General features: G+C 35.5%; 4 protein-coding genes across 5 annotated transcripts; 2 read left to right on the top strand and 2 right to left on the bottom strand.

Moving 5' to 3' along the window:
- Positions 1 to 28: 28 nt before the first annotated feature.
- Positions 29 to 3,773, bottom strand: LOC145579548 (cardiolipin synthase (CMP-forming)-like). Its single transcript, XM_081636790.1, has 8 exons — positions 3,075 to 3,773; positions 2,107 to 2,173; positions 1,959 to 2,033; positions 1,701 to 1,752; positions 1,002 to 1,087; positions 842 to 916; positions 652 to 746; positions 29 to 565 (listed from the first exon to the last, which is right to left on the bottom strand). Exons 1-8 carry the CDS (start codon positions 3,536 to 3,538, stop codon positions 472 to 474), a joined length of 1,008 nt encoding a protein of 335 aa, XP_081492916.1. The 5' UTR covers positions 3,539 to 3,773; the 3' UTR covers positions 29 to 471.
- Positions 3,774 to 5,838: 2,065 nt separating this feature from the next.
- Positions 5,839 to 9,094, top strand: LOC145578363 (putative serine/threonine-protein kinase PBL23). Its single transcript, XM_081635691.1, has 5 exons — positions 5,839 to 6,067; positions 6,783 to 6,967; positions 7,290 to 7,479; positions 7,825 to 8,216; positions 8,675 to 9,094. Exons 1-5 carry the CDS (start codon positions 5,854 to 5,856, stop codon positions 9,092 to 9,094), a joined length of 1,401 nt encoding a protein of 466 aa, XP_081491817.1. The 5' UTR covers positions 5,839 to 5,853.
- Positions 9,095 to 10,347: 1,253 nt separating this feature from the next.
- On the top strand, positions 10,348 to 14,058 carry LOC145579547 (protein NRT1/ PTR FAMILY 1.1-like). Of its 2 annotated transcripts, none has more exons than XM_081636788.1 (4): positions 10,348 to 10,659; positions 11,062 to 11,279; positions 11,984 to 12,534; positions 12,990 to 14,058. In XM_081636788.1, exons 1-4 carry the CDS (start codon positions 10,566 to 10,568, stop codon positions 13,876 to 13,878), a joined length of 1,752 nt encoding a protein of 583 aa, XP_081492914.1. In that variant the 5' UTR covers positions 10,348 to 10,565; the 3' UTR covers positions 13,879 to 14,058. The 2 variants fall into 2 exon arrangements, with proteins under 2 accessions (XP_081492914.1, XP_081492913.1); XM_081636787.1 differs by having other exon boundaries at positions 10,348 to 10,689.
- A 2,169-nt stretch (positions 14,059 to 16,227) lies between these two features.
- LOC145578362 (uncharacterized) lies at positions 16,228 to 16,602 on the bottom strand. The gene has a single exon (XM_081635690.1). It carries the CDS (start codon positions 16,600 to 16,602, stop codon positions 16,228 to 16,230), a length of 375 nt encoding a protein of 124 aa, XP_081491816.1.
- Between the last annotated feature and the right edge of the window lie 880 nt (positions 16,603 to 17,482).

The raw sequence follows: 17,482 nt of genomic DNA, 5'->3' as shown, positions 1-17,482 counted from the left end.
TCAATATTAGAAGATAGAAAAAGCGAAAATCCTGGAGTTGTGTTCTTTTGTGATACTCTCATGAAATCCAGAGAACAAATGGAATAGTACTCTTGACAAATTGACAATACACCAATAGTACATCTTCCCTTTTACATTCCTTTACGCCGCATCTACATCCTAAACTATTAATTTACAAAAAGGCAAAGTACAGGACAGGAGGACTAATTACCATTTCTTTTGTAATCAGTCCTCACTTGTTAAAACTCTTGCAGCTCGAGAGGTTGGAGTCTGATCATCGCTATAGCTTTCAGGATCTCAAAAATGATCCACTCTCTACTACCCAGTGAGCTTGAAAAGAACAAACTCCGAGTCAATATTAATGCATGACGTAGAGAAGAGTCTGACAGGCCGACCTTGGCGTAGTGCACATCATTTCCATCAAGCGGAACCATTCAACAACTTAAAGAGTGAAGCGGTGAATATTCCACCTTAATGACTCCTTACTTTAGAGAGTGATCTGTTTCTCATGTGCTGCACTCCATATGCTGCAGTTGAACCCACTGTTGTAGAAGCCACAAGCCAGCTGCACCAAATAACATATATCCAGCTTTGCTTAGTAGCTCATGTTAACCAAATGGTATAAACAACAATACTTTTTCACCAATATACCTCAGATATGTGATATATGTCTGTGTCTCAGGAGTCCCAAGTTCAGGCTGCAGCAAGGCACCAGCGACTAAGATGATCTGGAAAAATGTATTTACCTGCACAAAGACTTGTCATGGCCTGAAGAGGACACATGCCCCATAGCACAATCCAGGAAGCGGGAACTGAGCTCCACAAAAACCAAAAGACTCACCTTGCTGATAAATAAAGGTTCAATTTTTTCAGGACGCGTTCCATCAATGTTGAAGAAATCATACCAACTCTTCCACTGTACAAAGATCTCTGTTTGTAAAGCAGCAAAATATATATTTTCCCCCTTGACAAAAACTACCAATTCATGAGAGGAGACTGACCTGCCAGCTTAAGCTACTGCCTCTTTTGTAGAAAGCACCACTAACAAGCATTACGTCCCGCAGCACCACTATGCTAACAAGCCCGGCTTCACATTATCACCAAAGCTTCATAATCAGTTCTCCAAACATGTAAACACTACTGAGTTATGTTCTTCTCTCTGTGTGCGTGATTTTACACCCAATAGCAAGAATATTTATGCATATACTTGAACCAAACAAATTACCAATGAACGGCATAGGACTAATTCAAACGCATATCCCAGACTTGATTCAAATGGTTCATCAAATAAAGACCACAACGGTAACACTTGAACCATCACAAATTTATAAAACTTCAGGAAGCAGAAAATCAAAAATTTAATAAGACATATTGACTCCAATTTATATTTGGCTGCTGTGTTCTATTCCTCAAGGCACGAAAATTCCATAGAAGTAGATAAAACATCAAATGGAGCAGAAGGGATGACATTTGCAACTCAAACTAAACCAAACAAGCAATTCCTTTCATAAAAATCTTATAACAGTCTTAATTGTAAAGTATCAAGGAGGCTGTAAATTTAATTTAGAACAGAGATAACTATTTACTAAGCTATTGCTGCCATCCTTAAAAAGAAACGCAAGCATTGAACAGAGCCTACATACGAAATATGGATCATCATTCTTTTTCCTAACCCACATGTAAACAGATAGGTCACTTACGATGTAGAAGACCTTTCTCTACCATTGCCACAGCAACACATCCAACTAAAACCTGTACCACCAAAATGCATAGTTGCAGACCTTTAAGATAAGTGGACAAGTGTATCATTCTTTTGTGTATTGTGTGTGTGTGAAATTTCTAAAAGAATGAAGCTTGGAAGAGAGAATTGTAGTGTATCATTCTTATATGTATTGTGTGAGAAATTTCTCAAAGAATGAAGCTTGGAAGAGACTAAGAGAGTATTATAGCTCCTTCACCTTATCTGCAAGAGGATCTAGATAGGAGCCAACAGCTGAATTAATGCCCATCTTCCTGGCAAGAAATCCATCCAGCTACATAAACAAAAAGACTTAGGTCTTGATCATAAAAAAAATCTGATGACACAAGATTGAAAGACATTCTCACCCAATCAGAAGCACCAGAAATGGCTAATCCTGCAAATGCCGGAAGATACCATTCATTTACAATCATCCTGCACATAACCAGATGTTCAGATCACACATTAAAACCTCCTTTTTCTCCTCCAGTCAATCAGCCAAAAACCTCCCCAATCCTCCGGACCAAGAAAAGACAGCATGAAATTAGCACTAGCCAAAGGTATAAAGGTAAACACTTATTGCAAGCATAAGTTCAACATAAGTTATGCAGACAGTCAAGCCAAAATAAAATAAGTGCATAAGTTCAACATATTTCTGACTGCTCTTACTCTCATTTACATAACACAATTGCATACATGTTACTGTGGTTTTAAAAAAAATCTACAGATTCTACACCATACCCTTGCCTGTACAACAGCCTCCACAGGACTGTAGCCCTTTTTATTCATAGTCTTGTGAATTGCGATAGAGTTCATTGAAACCGGTAACAAACTCACCATAGCTATCCCCCCTAGGCCACATAAAGCCACAAATGAAACTTTGCGACCGGACAAAGATTTGTCTAGTCTTCTTCATAAACTCATATCCTGGGTTAAAGCTTACAGAAACTTTATACTCCGTATCATTCTAATAAGAGTATGACAATCTCTAATTTGAAATTAATAGGGCATCTGGGCATATACTTACTATTTTACCACAATGTTGAAATAATAGTTTGTCACATATAATAGTGATCAACCAATGAGGTCTTGGCCTAGTGTTATAAGGGCATGTGTACAATAGGTCATAAGTTCGAAACTTCCTCCCCCATTTGTAATATGTATCGCCATTGTAGCTCATCCACAACCAAAAGTGATCATAGTAGCTTTCTAATAGTACTAAAAAGTTATGTTCTTGAATCTTGATAGTAGTTCTTAACACAACACAGTTACAAAAACAAAGCAAAATTGAAGATATTCTAGCTAATTCAAGAGCAATTGAGCTTAAAATGCTTACCAACCAAGCAAAGGACCCGAAAGCAACCGCGCAAACGAGACGAAATTAGGCAAATTGACAATACTATCAACCAAATCATCGCCATTAACATCAACCTTAGCATCAATTCTCTCAACCCTCGCATCCGAAGAAGGCTTAGCAAACCCTAAATTGATCGGAAACCCTAATTTAGCATTCTGCAAAATCTTCAAGCTACGGGGCAAAATGACGTCGCTTCGAACAAGAAGTGGGGTAGCAGATTGAGAGAGCATCCATGGAGATGAAGAGAGGAAGAGGGGTCCATTGAAGAGAGAGAATGAAGGGGAGATGATGACGTCAGAAGAGAGAGGAGAGAGAAAGCGAGATTGAGAATGAAGAGGAGAGAGAAAAGGGTTTCGAGAAAATGGTTGCTGGGATTTGATTTTTGAGATGATTTTGAGATTAGGGTTTTTGATGATCTTCTGAAGGGATCTGAAGATCGCCATTGTTGTTGAGCTTGAAGATCAATTGAGCATTGAATTGAATTGAATTTTTTTTTTTTATTTAATTTCGAACAGTTAATTTAAAGTTTAATTTAAATTAGGGTTTGTAATAACAAATTAACAAGTGATTAAATTAACTGGGGAGGAAGAAAGAAAGAAAAAATGGAGGTTTTAGGAGGGTTTTTTAGATGGGAAGAAGAAGATGAGAGGTGGCACAACACGTGGTTGACTAGCTATCCATTTTATTCCATTAGTCATAGTTGGAAACATAGATTAGGAAGAAATGAAGCTACATACGAGTGTGTGCTCGTGGCCGTGCCTCGTGTCAAACCCATTTATTTCGGAATTGGCTCGGCTTGGTCGATAGTTTGATTCACTTTCTACGTGTCTTGTTGAATCTTTCAAAGAAGACAAGGCAAATAAAAAAAAAAAATAGCCGTAGGATACATGGTCGACCAAATATGCATGAATTGACATGATAGCATGTTTGTGTCTATGTGTTTTGTGCATGAGCTATGCTTTTTTACGTGTCAGGTTGGATCGTGCCATAGGGGTGCAAATCATGTGAGCTACATCTATCGTTAATGAAAGTGAATCGATGTGGTATCTAAAACGATGTAATAATTTAATGATTACTTCGTATATGCTTAGGTTAAAGTGAACTTTTAAATGGTGAAACTTTAAAAGTTGCGAATAGGATAAGAAACCCAAGAAATAATATGAAATATTGCTATCATGTAGAGAAGGAAATGGATCCGGTTTGGGGCGGATGGAGCATCACCCGCATCCATCACCTGCCTCCATCCACACCACCCGATCCATCCATCCATCACCCACGGGTGAAACGGATAGTTTGGTTGATAAGCTACTTGCTACTGCTAATTTTGCTAAACAGGGCCTTTATATTAACTTGTTTTTCTATATTAACTTGTTTTTCTCAAGTGATCAAAATAGAATCTTGTCCCTTGATAAAATAGTAAATTGTTGGCTTATTGCTACTAAGTTATCAAATTGATCATTCCCTTGACCCTAGTACTACTCATATATGTCATGATGTCAATACGTATTACTTGGTAAGGTATTTTTTTATGGCTCATCTGTTCTAAACTGATTTTATAAATTAAAATCACCTATGCAATTACCCAACAAAAACCTTAGAACTTTCCAACAAACATCAATTTTCATTTAGTAATTAATCACACGTACAACATTGACAATAATGCTACACATATTATTCTAGTCTTTTATGTTAATGTAGTCGTGTATATTTAGTCTTTGTACCATGCTCTAATTCCGACCTAGCCATTTGCTATAATGTTGTTAGACTACTATTTATTTATCTATTTGTTTATTTATTTTTGACTGTTATTTAAATATTTGGTCAAACATCCTTGCATAATGTACACATGAAAAAAAAAAAAAATTAAAAACCAAAATTAGAGAGGGGCGGGGGATATAAATTACGTAAATCAAATATGAAATAATGATCAAGAATTTGAGATGAAATTAATAATGTTACGTTTTTTATTATCCCATTTTATTTTATTCCTTTGCACCATACATACACTAATTTTTAACTAACTTATGTAGTGTTTTTTTTCATCTGAATTTTTCATATCTTATCAAAACTTATTACTCTTTATCTTATCAAAACTTATACTTGCGAAAAGAATATATAGTCTTAATTCAACTTACATAAATTTAAATCCTTTTTTGTAAGTATAAATTTAAATCATTTGATCATGTATCTACTTAGAAAGTACAAGTACATGCATACATGAATGATTAAATGATCATTAAAAACAATTAATGTCTATTAGGATGATGCTGACACGAGGTTGACCAAGATCAGATATTATACACCTTAGTTTAAAAATCATCCAATAAAAGTTAAAAGTTTACGGAAAAAAAAGAGATAAACATGAATAAAAAAGGAAAAAAATAAAATAGATGAGATAATTAAATTCTGTTAAAAAAACCAAATTGTCAACCTAATCACATACATATGGTCGTGCAGCCAATACATAGTTGTAATGTTGTAACAAACAAAAATTGCAGGCCTAGACTTGTAATATGCCAACTGTTTCAATTTAATTATAAATGGAAATAAAATGGGAAATATGTGTATTTATTTATAAATTTAAGTTAGAGAAAAAAGAGGGTTTTTAATTTTATTATATAATAATAAATTTAAAGGAGGGAATTCGATATAGTAATGAATGGTTAATGATAAAAAGCTAAAGGAGGAAAAGTTAAGTTTGGGGTGTTTGCTTTTTTGAAGGAAAATAAGGAAGGAGGGCATAATAAGCTGAAAGAAGATGATCTTTCTAGGCTGCTGCAGGGCGGAAATCCTCGACGAGGAAGGCCGTAGCAGCAGCAGTAGCAGCCTCGTGTCGACGCCGAGGAAGAGCAGTAGGTGGAGGAGGAGGAGGAGTGGTAAGAGAGCCATTATGAATAATAACGGGAATTATCATGCTAAGATGTCTATTGCTACCGTTGTTAAGACCTTCTCTTTCAGAACTACTACAAAAGGTTTTTTTTTTTTCAAAATGCTAATTAAAATTTTTAAATTTAGTTTTTTATAATGATTTTGAAAATTATCTTACATGAAACATATGTTAATATGTTATGATTTTAGGGATGATGATAATATTAATATGTATTTTTTTGCGTTGAGTGTTGCATCCTTTTTGCATTGATTTTTTTTTTTTTTTTTTTTTTTTTTTTACAATGCAGCTAGCTGTTAAATGGTAGAAATTACACGTGATATTAAGTTGTAATCCTCACCGATATTATCCTGACCAAACTTAAAATTAAATTAATACTACGTATATATTATCAATAGATTTATATTCACAAGAAAGACAATATATTTATGGGGATGTCCCAGTTTCTCATATTGAGAAACATCACATGACATTTTCGAATAAACCAACAATGAAAAAGTTGTTGATTTATTTACGAAGATGCCTCCATGAAAAACAAATTACATTTCCCAATATGAGAAACTAGAAATTTCCCCATGTTAGTTATATATGATCTAAATTGACCCGAACACCTTATAACCCGAATGCCTTATGTGTAATGTCAAAATGATGAATGATGAGGATCTTAGATCATGTCAAATTGATGAAGGAACACCCAAAGAAATAATTATTGCCCAGTTTTATTTGGACAATATTGACTCTTTTTTTATTTAGTATCATATAATCATATTTGTGCTCTTGTGTATCAATGTATGTCATAGGTAAGAAGAAACAGCAGACGGTTGAGTATTCTGATAGATCAATCTCCGGCCAAAAGATTTCAGCAGCTCAAACATTCACATTTCGACAAATGGCTAACGCCACCAATAACTTCAGCATTGATAATCTCGTAGGTGAAGGCGGATTCGGGAGGGTGTACAAAGGTTACCTTCAAGGTGTAGACAAGGTAATGTCGTACTTCCTTTTAAAAAAAATTGCAACACCTTGACTTCTGCATTTTTAGTACACGAATTTTGGTAACGTATTATGAATGTTGTTAGTTGGATTTGTCTCAACATGTTTTTATTATACTAAGCTTTAATTAAATATTAATGTTTAACCTGTGTACTGACAAATGTGCTGGTCAAACAATTGCAATTTTAAGAAATGAAGTATTATGATTAGTCTAGAATCATACATTTGTGAAAAACCAATGTATCAGCTTAATTTGTCGCGAATATGGATGAATGATCTTTAATTATATATATATATGTTTTTGTTTGAATCAGGTTGTGGCTGTGAAGCAGCTTGACAGGAATGGACTGCAAGGAAACAGAGAATTTCTATCAGAGGTTTTCATGTTAAGCCTTGTTGATCACCCAAATCTTGTCAATTTGATTGGATATTGTGCAGATGGTGATCAGAGAATTTTAGTATATGAATATATGGCTTTTGGATCCTTGGAAGATCATCTTTTAGGTAATAATATCAATTTCTTAATAGTTGCAATCTTCTAGTATACTCATGTCAATTGAAATAGCAATCTTAATCTTTATGTAGCTAGACGTGTCATATGTACCGTTAATGTTTTGTACCTATTACCTACTTTTTAGGGTTATTGAAATCTTCATTTAAAATTATCGGGTTTAGGTTGAGTCAACTTCATTCTCAAGTTCATATAATCTATTGATCTTATAAAGTATGTTATTTGTTAGCTTTATAGTTCAATTTTTAGATAAATTTTCACGGGCTATCAAGTTATTTTTGGTCGGATTTTAGCAGGCCGAGTGAATTGTTTGACTAGTCTATTGACACCTATTCTAGATCTTCCTCCGAACACGGAGCCCTTGTCTTGGCAGACAAGGATGAAGATAGCCGAGGGAGCTGCCAAGGGGCTCGAGTATTTGCACGAGACTAGCAAGCCACCAGTAATCTATCGCGATTTTAAAGCATCAAACATCCTATTAGACGAAGAATTTAATCCTAAACTCTCAGACTTTGGGCTAGCTAGAATTGGTCCAACTGGGGACAAAGAACATGTCTCGACAAGAGTCATGGGCACGTACGGATATTGTGCACCCGAGTATGCCATGACTGGTAAGCTCACCACAAAATCCGACGTTTATAGCTTTGGAGTTGTCTTCCTTGAGCTCATTTCCGGAAGGAGAGCTGTTGATACTACTAAACCAACAGCTGAACAAAACCTCATTTCTTGGGTATGTCTAAATTCTTAAACTAGCAACTCTGCTATATTTGTTTCAATTCTTTGTTGTGCAAACTTGTAGGGGCTTTTATGGTTATTATGTTTAATTATCTATTAGTAGAAATTATAGAAATTTGTTACATTAACAATAATGTTTAGGCATTGTGTTATATAAGTATTTTTATTACATCTAGCTTAGTACTATTAGTCAAAACTAATTTTATTTTTCATTCCAAGTTTTTATGTAGGAAATATTGGATTTAAAAGCGTTTTTTAACCTAATTTGGTCATAGTTCACCTAACCCGATCCCCCTTTCTTGAATTTTATGGATTTGACCTTCGTACAAATTGGTTGTACTACAACCTTGTATGGCCCGATCCATGATCAGCTCTACTATGCATATAAACTATACGTGTTTTATCTCATGTTGAAGTTTGTATGTAACGCGTAATATTTTTACCATCTTGTAGGCACAACCACTCTTTAAGGATAGAAAGATGTTCACAAAGATGGCAGACCCACTACTAAAAGACAAGTATCCAGTGAAAAGTTTGTATCAAGCCCTTGCAGTAGCAGCAATGTGCCTACAAGAAGAAGCTAGCACAAGACCTTTGATTAGTGATGTTGTAACTGCCTTGGCATTCCTATCAAAACCGGAAGATGACTATGAAAGCCCTAGGAATTCTGTCATCATACATGCCGTCGAAGAGGAAGACATGGAGGATGATCACGAGGAAGATTATCATAAAGACGACGAAAATGAAGATGAAGATGAAGATGAAGATGAGAAGGTACACCAACATGGTTATGTGGTAGATATAGATGAGTCCTCGCCCAACCGGCATTTCGAAACTAGTCACCCTCTTCCTACGCCGGATAGAAATGCGTGATACGAATGTTGTGGTGTAGATTTTCCCATTTTGGGCCATTCCTTTGTATGTATGAAATGCTAGAGCTTGTAGATTGTAGCCAAATTAAAATTTCTCCCTCGATGAACATTAATAGATTATTAAAGGGGTTTATTATGATATGAACTTGTTTCTTAAACTCCTATTTGGTACTAGATGATTCAAGCTTATTAAATTCATAGCTAAACCCTTTTCTAATTTGAGAATGGTTGAAATGTGTGATAATTTTTTTTATTTTTCTCTAGGTGGAGAAATTATTACAATTTACACTGTATATAGGTATGATTATTTCGTCTTGTATAATAATCGTGACTCTAAGAAACACGAGATTTTTAAATGGTATACGTAGTATTGGTCCCTTAATTGTTGAAACTCACAATCAAGTCACAAGACAATTAAGTTGTTGGTAGCTAGATGAATGGGCTTATCAACTTTCTATAATCAACTCATTTCAAATGTTTCGTTGAGTTAAACTATCATTAGAATATAATTGATTATTCACAATCTATTCACAAAAACTAACAATAAATGTTAGCTTTTAATTGATTTGACTCATTACAAGACTCATAACCTAACACCTAACCAATCTATAACTTTCCACCCATTTAAACCCGAATGAATCCGACCCATCACCTAAACTAAATTTCCCAACTATAAACAAAAAAAGGAAAGACTCAAATCCGCTTCCTAACCCATAAATTGCCCAATCTAACCAAACACCTGATCCAATCAACCCACAAAGCGGCCCAAGTTGTGTCGGCCCATACTAACCTGGTGGTCTTATCTATGTCACCATGGCGCATCCCAACACACAACGAGCACAATCCAACTCGACATGTTGGCAATCTCTTGACAATTCCATATACGAAATAAATAAAAGCTAAGCAAAAAAAACATTTCATGAGTAGCTTATGCTAGTATAAGCAACACCACGATTCATGACGGCATCACTTTGTATAATTAAATCACACGAAGACGGTTGTATTCACTATCCTATTGGCTTGGGTTCTAATTCCTTGTACATATACCAAAAAAATAAATAAAAGGTTTCCTAACCCAAAAATTACTCAACCAACCCGGTCCTACCTCGGGTTTTGCCATACCCCATCCCAACTTACATCGAACATAAGTACATAACCCAACCCAACCCAACCCAGCCTAGACCGACCCATAGGCCATCTCTTGACCCCATTTTATATCTGAAATAAAGAATAGAGCTACAGAAAAACATGACATAAAATTTACAATTTGTACCGGCTACCAAAGAAACCACGAGGGCCTCGCTTTGTGTAATCAAATTCTTGCGAAGGCGGTCGTATTCCATTGACTTGGATTCTAATTTCTTGCACAATATCAAATTCTTTTCAAATTAAATCTTCATGACTATATAATCTTCAGTTGCTCAAAATCATCTTTTTTTTTTGCAACTTCTGAAACTACAAGAAATCAAAAAATGGCGATTGATGAAAGTGTAGAAGAGGAAGAAAGGGCGTTTTTATTAAATCATCAGAACTCACATCATGAATCCCCTAAACCCAGAAGAAGGGGTGGTCTACTTACTCTGCCTTTCATAATTGGTACAACTTAATTTCTTCTATTTAAGCATTTTCCCAATTCTTTTATTAGCTTATACTTCTTTCTGATTTTGGAATTTTTGAATTTAGTTGCTTTGGATTATATTCTTTGTTTTGACGGTTTTGATATATGCCAAAATCATGCTTTAATCAGTGTTATTATTTCTTATTTAATGCTTAAAGTTTACACTTTTAGTGGGTTGTTTGCCTTTTTTTGTGGTTTTGCATCATTAAGTATATTCCGTTTGTTGGATTAGAAATACTACTGTAGTATATAACATATTCATGCTTCAATTGGTGTAATTAATGCTTAATGTTTATGCTTTTGATGGGTTGTTTGCATTTTTTGGTTTTGCAATTTGATTTTGTGGGCAGTTAATGAGTCATTTGAGAAGGTAGCAAGCTATGGTTTATTGCCCAACATGATATTTTACTTGATGAATGTGTATCACTTGGAAGCTGCAAAAGGGAGTATCATATTGTCACTATGGTCTGCTTCTTCCAATGTACTGGCCATTTTTGGGGGGTTTCTCTCAGATTCTTACTTGGGTCGTTTTCGGGTCATTGCTTTTGGGACTTTTTGCAGCCTTCTTGTAAGTTGATATTTGGATTGTTTTAATGTCTTGTTTTAAACATTTCCAATTCAGGGTTCTTACTGTTTTTGGGGATTAGGATTCTGAATATTTCTATCTTCTTTTGTGCCTGGAATCATTTATATACTAAGTACTTAATAGAGTATTTAATGAAGTAGGATATGTTGGTTTGTATTTATGCCCAATGTGACGGCATTTGATTGCAATGCTGTTAATTTTCCTACTGCCTTGCTAGGAGAAGCTTTTCGGCCCCCTTACATAAAATACTATGTTTGTTCTGTTATTGGAGTATGTGACTTGTGGCTCTGTAAATGATAACAAAAATTATACTATTAAGCGAGTTAGATGATATTGTAAAGGAAAGATCCATGGTAAGATTTCATATGAAGGCAATGTATTGTCATTTTAGTAACTATACATTGCCATTAGAGTTCTTATGTGTAATAGGGTTATTTCCACAAGGTTTAGGGAAATTGTGAATACTTCTCTAGCTTGAACATAGTGATAGGCTTTTATCAGACTTCATATATAATTTGAATCTAAAGAAGAATTCCTTTTTTGTTAGTGGGCAGCATTAAGTTGAAAAATCTGTAGTAATTTCTTGGAGAAAAAAGTTATCATGCTTAACCCTTCACTTGACTACTTGTTAATTAACAGACAGTATGCATCAGTAAACTGAGAATCTGCGTGATCATTTTCTACAGGGAACAATTATGCTTTGGTCAACTTCTATGATTCCTTGGATGAAACCTGCACCTTGTGCAAAGTATAGTAAGGATTGTGACACAGCTACTTCGCTTCAATATCTTGTTTTGTTCGGCTCTTTTGGCCTAATCTCTATTGGAGCTGGTTGTGTGCGACCTTGTTCCCTGGCTTTTGGGGCTGATCAAGTGAATGATAAAGAGAACCCCAATAATGAAAGGGTTTTAGATAGTTTCTTTAACTGGTATTATGCCTCAACAGGATTGTCTACTATCATTGCCCTGACATTTATTGTGTATATCCAAGATAAATTTGGCTGGCAAATTGGATTTGGTGTGCCTGCAATTTTGATGGTTCTTTCTCTTGTGACCTTCCTACTCGGTTCTCCATTGTATGTACATATAAAGGCCAAAGAAAACTTATTTCTTGGTTTGTTTCAAGTTCCAGTAGCTGCATGTCGGAGAAGGAAAATTAGTTTCCCTGTTGATCCTGCTGAAGTGCATTACTATTGCGAAAATGACTCTGAGGCCACTACCCCAAGTGATCACATAAGGTACACTTAATTAGTTTGACATCCTTCATAGCTGATTGTCTGAATACTTCTGCAACCGACCTCACAGTGTTTTATGGTTTAGTTTGACATTCTTCATCACTGAATGTCTATATACTTCTGCAACCAGCCTCACAATGCTTTTAGGTTTTTTGTTTTCTAATTCAATTGAAGCTACATAGAACTCAGAATCAACATATATCCAACATTGATATGAGTTCAAGTGGATAACTTGTTCATTTTCATAAATTTTGGTCTACAATTAAGTGCCTAAATACCCTTGCCCATGTTAGGGTGTCCACTATTTGACATTGTTCCACATGGATTTTTAAGGTGAAATGAAGAGTCCATGTAAGATAGCTCAAAATTCCTAGTTTTGTACTGGTGGAACGCTTCTAATAGTGTAATTTTAGCTATCCATATTTAGTTGATAGTGCTGTATCTGTTGCAATTTGTAGGTGTTTAAACAGTGCTTGCGTAATTATAGATCCTGCAAGGGACTTGAATCCAGATGGATCTGCATCAAACCCTTGGAGCCTCTGCACTGTGGAGCGAGTAGAAAGGCTTAAATCTATTTTAAGAATTATGCCTATGTGGACTACAGGAATCATGATGCTAGTAGCTCTAAACAACAGCTATACAACCCTTCAAGCAAAAAGTATGGACCGACATATCATTTCAGGTTTTGAAATTCCAGCGGGTACTTTTCAAGTTTTTTCAATTGTAACTATTACATTCTGGGTAGCATTTTATGATCGTGTTGTCGTGCCGTTGATGGCCAAGTACCTTGGCATGCCACGCGGGCTTGGACCTAGAGTTCGTATGGGAACTGGGTTACTGTTATCATGTGTGTCACTGATAATTGCTGGAGTAGTGGAATCCATTAGACGAAAAGTTGCTATTGATGAGGGATTGGAAGATAAACCTGATGCAGTAGTCAACATGTCAGCCTTGTGGTTGGCGCCACAGCTTGTGGTGCTAGGATTTGCTGAGGCCTTTAACGCTGTTGGTCAGATAGAGTTTTATTATGCTCACCTTTCTAAGAGCATGTCAAGCATTGCGATGGCTATATTCACACTAGGAATGGCGGTATCAAGTGTGGTGGGTAGCCTCTTGGTTAATCTTGTTGATACTTTTACAAGCACTGGGGGAAAGGTGAGCTGGTTATCAAGCAATCTGAACAAGGGTCATGTGGACTACTATTACTGGTTGGTTGCTTTTCTGAGTTTGATTAATTTCCTGTATTTTCTTCTATGCTGTCGAGCATACGGCCCATCCGAGAGTCACAGTCACAGTCACAGTCACAGAAGTAAGCGTTATGATACCGTAGAACACAATTCAGCTTGATGACTGCGTGCCCTTTCTGGGTCCTTTTGTTGTTTATGTAAACTATCTGTAACATTATTGATCTAATAATGTTAGAACAATAGCTTTCACTTCGTTTTTTCCATCAAGAGCAACTTTTAAGCTTCTTTTATATTTTTGTGTTGACATTATTGATCTAATAATGTTAGTATTACTTTTGTTTGTTGTCTAATTTTGAGTTGACATATTTATAATTATGATCAATCAATCAATCAATCAATCAATCAAAGCCTTAATCCCAAAAGTGGGGTCGGCTAACATGAACCAAATTTGATTATTCCGTGTAGTCATCAACATAAATCTTTCTCCTCCATCCCTTACGATCCAAAACTTCATCCTCACGTAAATCCATGCACTTCATATCCTTCCTCACTCCTTCCAACCAAGTCATCTTTGGTCTCCCTCTTCCTCGTTTAATCCCTCCATGGTCCCACTCTTCCACTCTTCGCACCGGTGCACCCTCGGGTCTCCGTCTTACATGTCCAAACCAACGCAGACGATTTTCCCTTAATTTATCTACAATGCCCGCCACACCTACCTTCTTGCGAATAACCTCATTTCTGATTCTATCTCTTAAAGTGTTTCCACACATCCACCTTAACATGCGCATTTCCGTAACCTCCATCTTTTTAATATGCTCTTTCTTAGAAGCCCAACATTCTGTACCATAGAGCAACACTGGTCTTATGGCAGTCCTGTAGAATTTTCCCTTCAACTTTAAGGGAATGCTGCGGTCGCATAACACTCCCGTGGCCGCTCTCCATTTAAGCCACCCTGACTTAATCCTGTGGGTCACGTCTTGATCAATGTCACCATTCTTCTGGATGATCGACCCTAGGTACTTAAAACATTCACTCATGGTCAAATCCTTTCCATCCAAACTCACCACTTCATTGCTTGTCCCCCTCTGAGTGCCAAAACGACATACCAAATATTCAGTCTTACTCCGACTTAGCTTAAACCCTCTAGATTCCAACCTCAATAATAATGCCACCGATTTATAATTATGATCAAAAATCGAAAATATCTGATAAATCTCAAGGTTGCTGAACTTTCCACGAGTCATAAAAAGCGAACTACGTCGTTTGGCTGGAAAAATCACCAGCCAAGAGTAATCTGATGCTGGTGAAAGGTATACATTTAGAATAGGTTTATGCAACTGCACTAATGCCTATAATTTATCAGTTTACTTCAGGTACCATTTGAATTTGGTTTATATGTTGCCGTAGCTATGCTCTTAGATGAAGCTTCAGAGCCTTTCTTCTTGGAATTGAAGGTATATATATAACTATAACACCCTCAGACCCTCTCATTATTGTAAGATTGATTCCAACCTACAATGTATCTTATTGGGTTCTAGAATGACAGTAATGGAACTTGTTTCTTTGACAAGAAGTAGGAAGGACTGTGATCTAATAGATGATGCAAGAGCCACCCACCGGCTAGATGGGAGAAAGCTGAGTCGTATACAAAGCACCCAGCTCAGACGGGTTACAGACATGGGTTTCATATTCCATGGTGAAGAAAAATGAAGGTAATTTTAGATGATGATTTCCATAAATTGGCGCTTATAGTTGCTACTTATGATAACCTTGTACTATATAACATAATTGAGTGTAATACAGGTAGATTTAGCACTTTAGAAATATGCTCAATTCCTCTTTCAGTAAACTGATACCAAAAAAAAAAAAGACTGTATTACTTACAGTAAACAAATGAAACAGAGCTTTCTTCCTTTTACTTATCTCAGTTGAGGTCTATTTCTTACATCATGAAGCATATATGTGTAAGGTGATGAAGTGACTAGAGAAATCAAATTCGGATTGGATATATTGTCATATTTTCATAATAGGATCTTTATCAAACTCTCATTGTTATCTTAAATGACAATTTAGTCTGAATCTGATGAAAGCACATCCCCACCACTCTAATTAAATATGATCCAAATCCAATCAATATTATAGAATCCAATCAAAATGAGGAAGTCCAAATAGAAGAGGATCATATACGAAACATGACAAGACTAACCTGAAACCAGCCTGTTGTTTCTGATAATCTTAACATAAAAGATTGAAAATTGCAAACTCTGAAAGATCTATCATCAAATTGATTCATTACAAGCATCCCTTTGAACACAAGAAATGGTCATAAGACAGCTAAGGATCATCTAAAGCTTTGTGCAACAAACAACCGAAAGATCATTCATCTAAGGTTTCGGATACTAAAAAGATACTACTACTTACAAATAGAAAATTTATATACTGATGTAGGAAAAGAAAGAAAACAAGCCTTATGCCTAGAATAACAGTGAACTTTGAACAAATGAAAAGTTTAAGGATCAATACTAACATCTGTTTTGAGGCTTCTATAACTAAACCCGCCAAACCTCTTGCTTTCTGAGACATCCACAGCAGAACACATACTAGGCAGAAAACTACTGCTATTATTATTACTACTGCTGTTATTATTGCTTCTCCTCTTCTTTCTCCAGCTCATGCTCAGCAACGATCCTAACGAAGCTGTCTTCACTCGACTAGTTGGTAAACTGGTAGTTTTCCTAGAGACTCCTACATAAGTTTTTGCCTCGAGTTTCTTAGATGTATCACCACAATCTCTCTCAAGCCTACGAAAATACTCAATCTCTCGTCTGACAAGCGATCCAACGGTCCCTCTGGTGCCTATTGCAATAGGAGCTGTTGTGCCCATTTTTTCTTTGATGAGTATGTTTGTTGAGGTACTTGCTTTATATAACATTTTTAAGATAAGTTGTTATTTTTTTATACAAAATATTTGTGTGTTTGTGGGAGAGGCTTGGAAATGAAGCACAGTTGATGGATCTCTGAGTCTTTGTCTATTTAGGAGGATTGCTTTGGGATTTAGGCATCTCTAATCTTTTGCTTTATAGAGTTGTATATGTCTGCTTTATGTAAAGGGGGCAAGCAGCATGAGAATTTCTTTTTCATATGATAAGGACTTTGGATTACCATAAATTTCATCATAGTATTATTAAAAGTAAAGCATAAATCAAGGGACATTAAAGTAAAATTTCCATGGCCATCTAAGGCTATGTGCAATCATACAACACCGGTATTAATTTAAAATGTTTGCGATAATTAACAATATGGATTATAAATTTGTATGAAAGGGTGTCTGTTTAACCATTCTAAAGGTATATGTTAACAATTCTCTTAATTAATGATGAGTAGTTTCATTTTGAGTTTCTTGTAAAAGATTATGTCACCAAGTCTTATTCTCTTAACCATAGAATAATAATTTTCGTATTCATTAAAAAATATATAAAAAAAAATTACTTCTTTTACATCAATCTAACTTAATAAAAATGAGTAACTTCATAGATTTATATCAAGTTATTATATTTTTTTTTTTTGATGATGGTACCTTTTTCGAAATCGATTCGTAAAATTCAATACAAAGCCTCCAAATATTTGAGATGTTCAAGAGAAGTTTTTTTTTTTCTTTTTTTATTTTCATTTTATGATTATAACAATTTAGAGCCGAAAGTCACGCATCTTTCATCAAGTAATTCGATCAATCAAGCCTCAGTAAACCAGACAAAGGTACACAA

The sequence above is a fragment of the Chenopodium album genome, chromosome 14 (assembly GCF_948465745.1).
Source record: "Chenopodium album chromosome 14, dcCheAlbu1.1, whole genome shotgun sequence".
NCBI lineage: Eukaryota > Viridiplantae > Streptophyta > Magnoliopsida > Caryophyllales > Amaranthaceae > Chenopodium > Chenopodium album.
This window is presented reverse-complemented; position numbering and strand designations above follow the sequence as displayed.

Coding starts and splice junctions, on each gene's coding strand:
- LOC145579547 (XM_081636787.1), top strand. CDS start 10,566: ATGGCGATTGATGAAAGTGTAGAAGAGGAAGAAAGGGCGTTTTTATTA. Junction 11,280..11,983: donor GGACTTTTTGCAGCCTTCTT/GTAAGTTGATAT, acceptor CATTTTCTACAG/GGAACAATTATGCTTTGGTC. Junction 12,535..12,989: donor ACCCCAAGTGATCACATAAG/GTACACTTAATT, acceptor TGCAATTTGTAG/GTGTTTAAACAGTGCTTGCG.
- LOC145578363 (XM_081635691.1), top strand. CDS start 5,854: ATGATCTTTCTAGGCTGCTGCAGGGCGGAAATCCTCGACGAGGAAGGC. Junction 6,968..7,289: donor ACCTTCAAGGTGTAGACAAG/GTAATGTCGTAC, acceptor TGTTTGAATCAG/GTTGTGGCTGTGAAGCAGCT. Junction 7,480..7,824: donor CTTGGAAGATCATCTTTTAG/GTAATAATATCA, acceptor CACCTATTCTAG/ATCTTCCTCCGAACACGGAG.
- LOC145578362 (XM_081635690.1), bottom strand. CDS start 16,602: ATGGGCACAACAGCTCCTATTGCAATAGGCACCAGAGGGACCGTTGGA.
- LOC145579548 (XM_081636790.1), bottom strand. CDS start 3,538: ATGGCGATCTTCAGATCCCTTCAGAAGATCATCAAAAACCCTAATCTC. Junction 1,088..1,700: donor AGAGAAAGGTCTTCTACATC/GTAAGTGACCTA, acceptor GATAATGTGAAG/CCGGGCTTGTTAGCATAGTG. Junction 917..1,001: donor GCAGTAGCTTAAGCTGGCAG/GTCAGTCTCCTC, acceptor ATCTTTGTACAG/TGGAAGAGTTGGTATGATTT.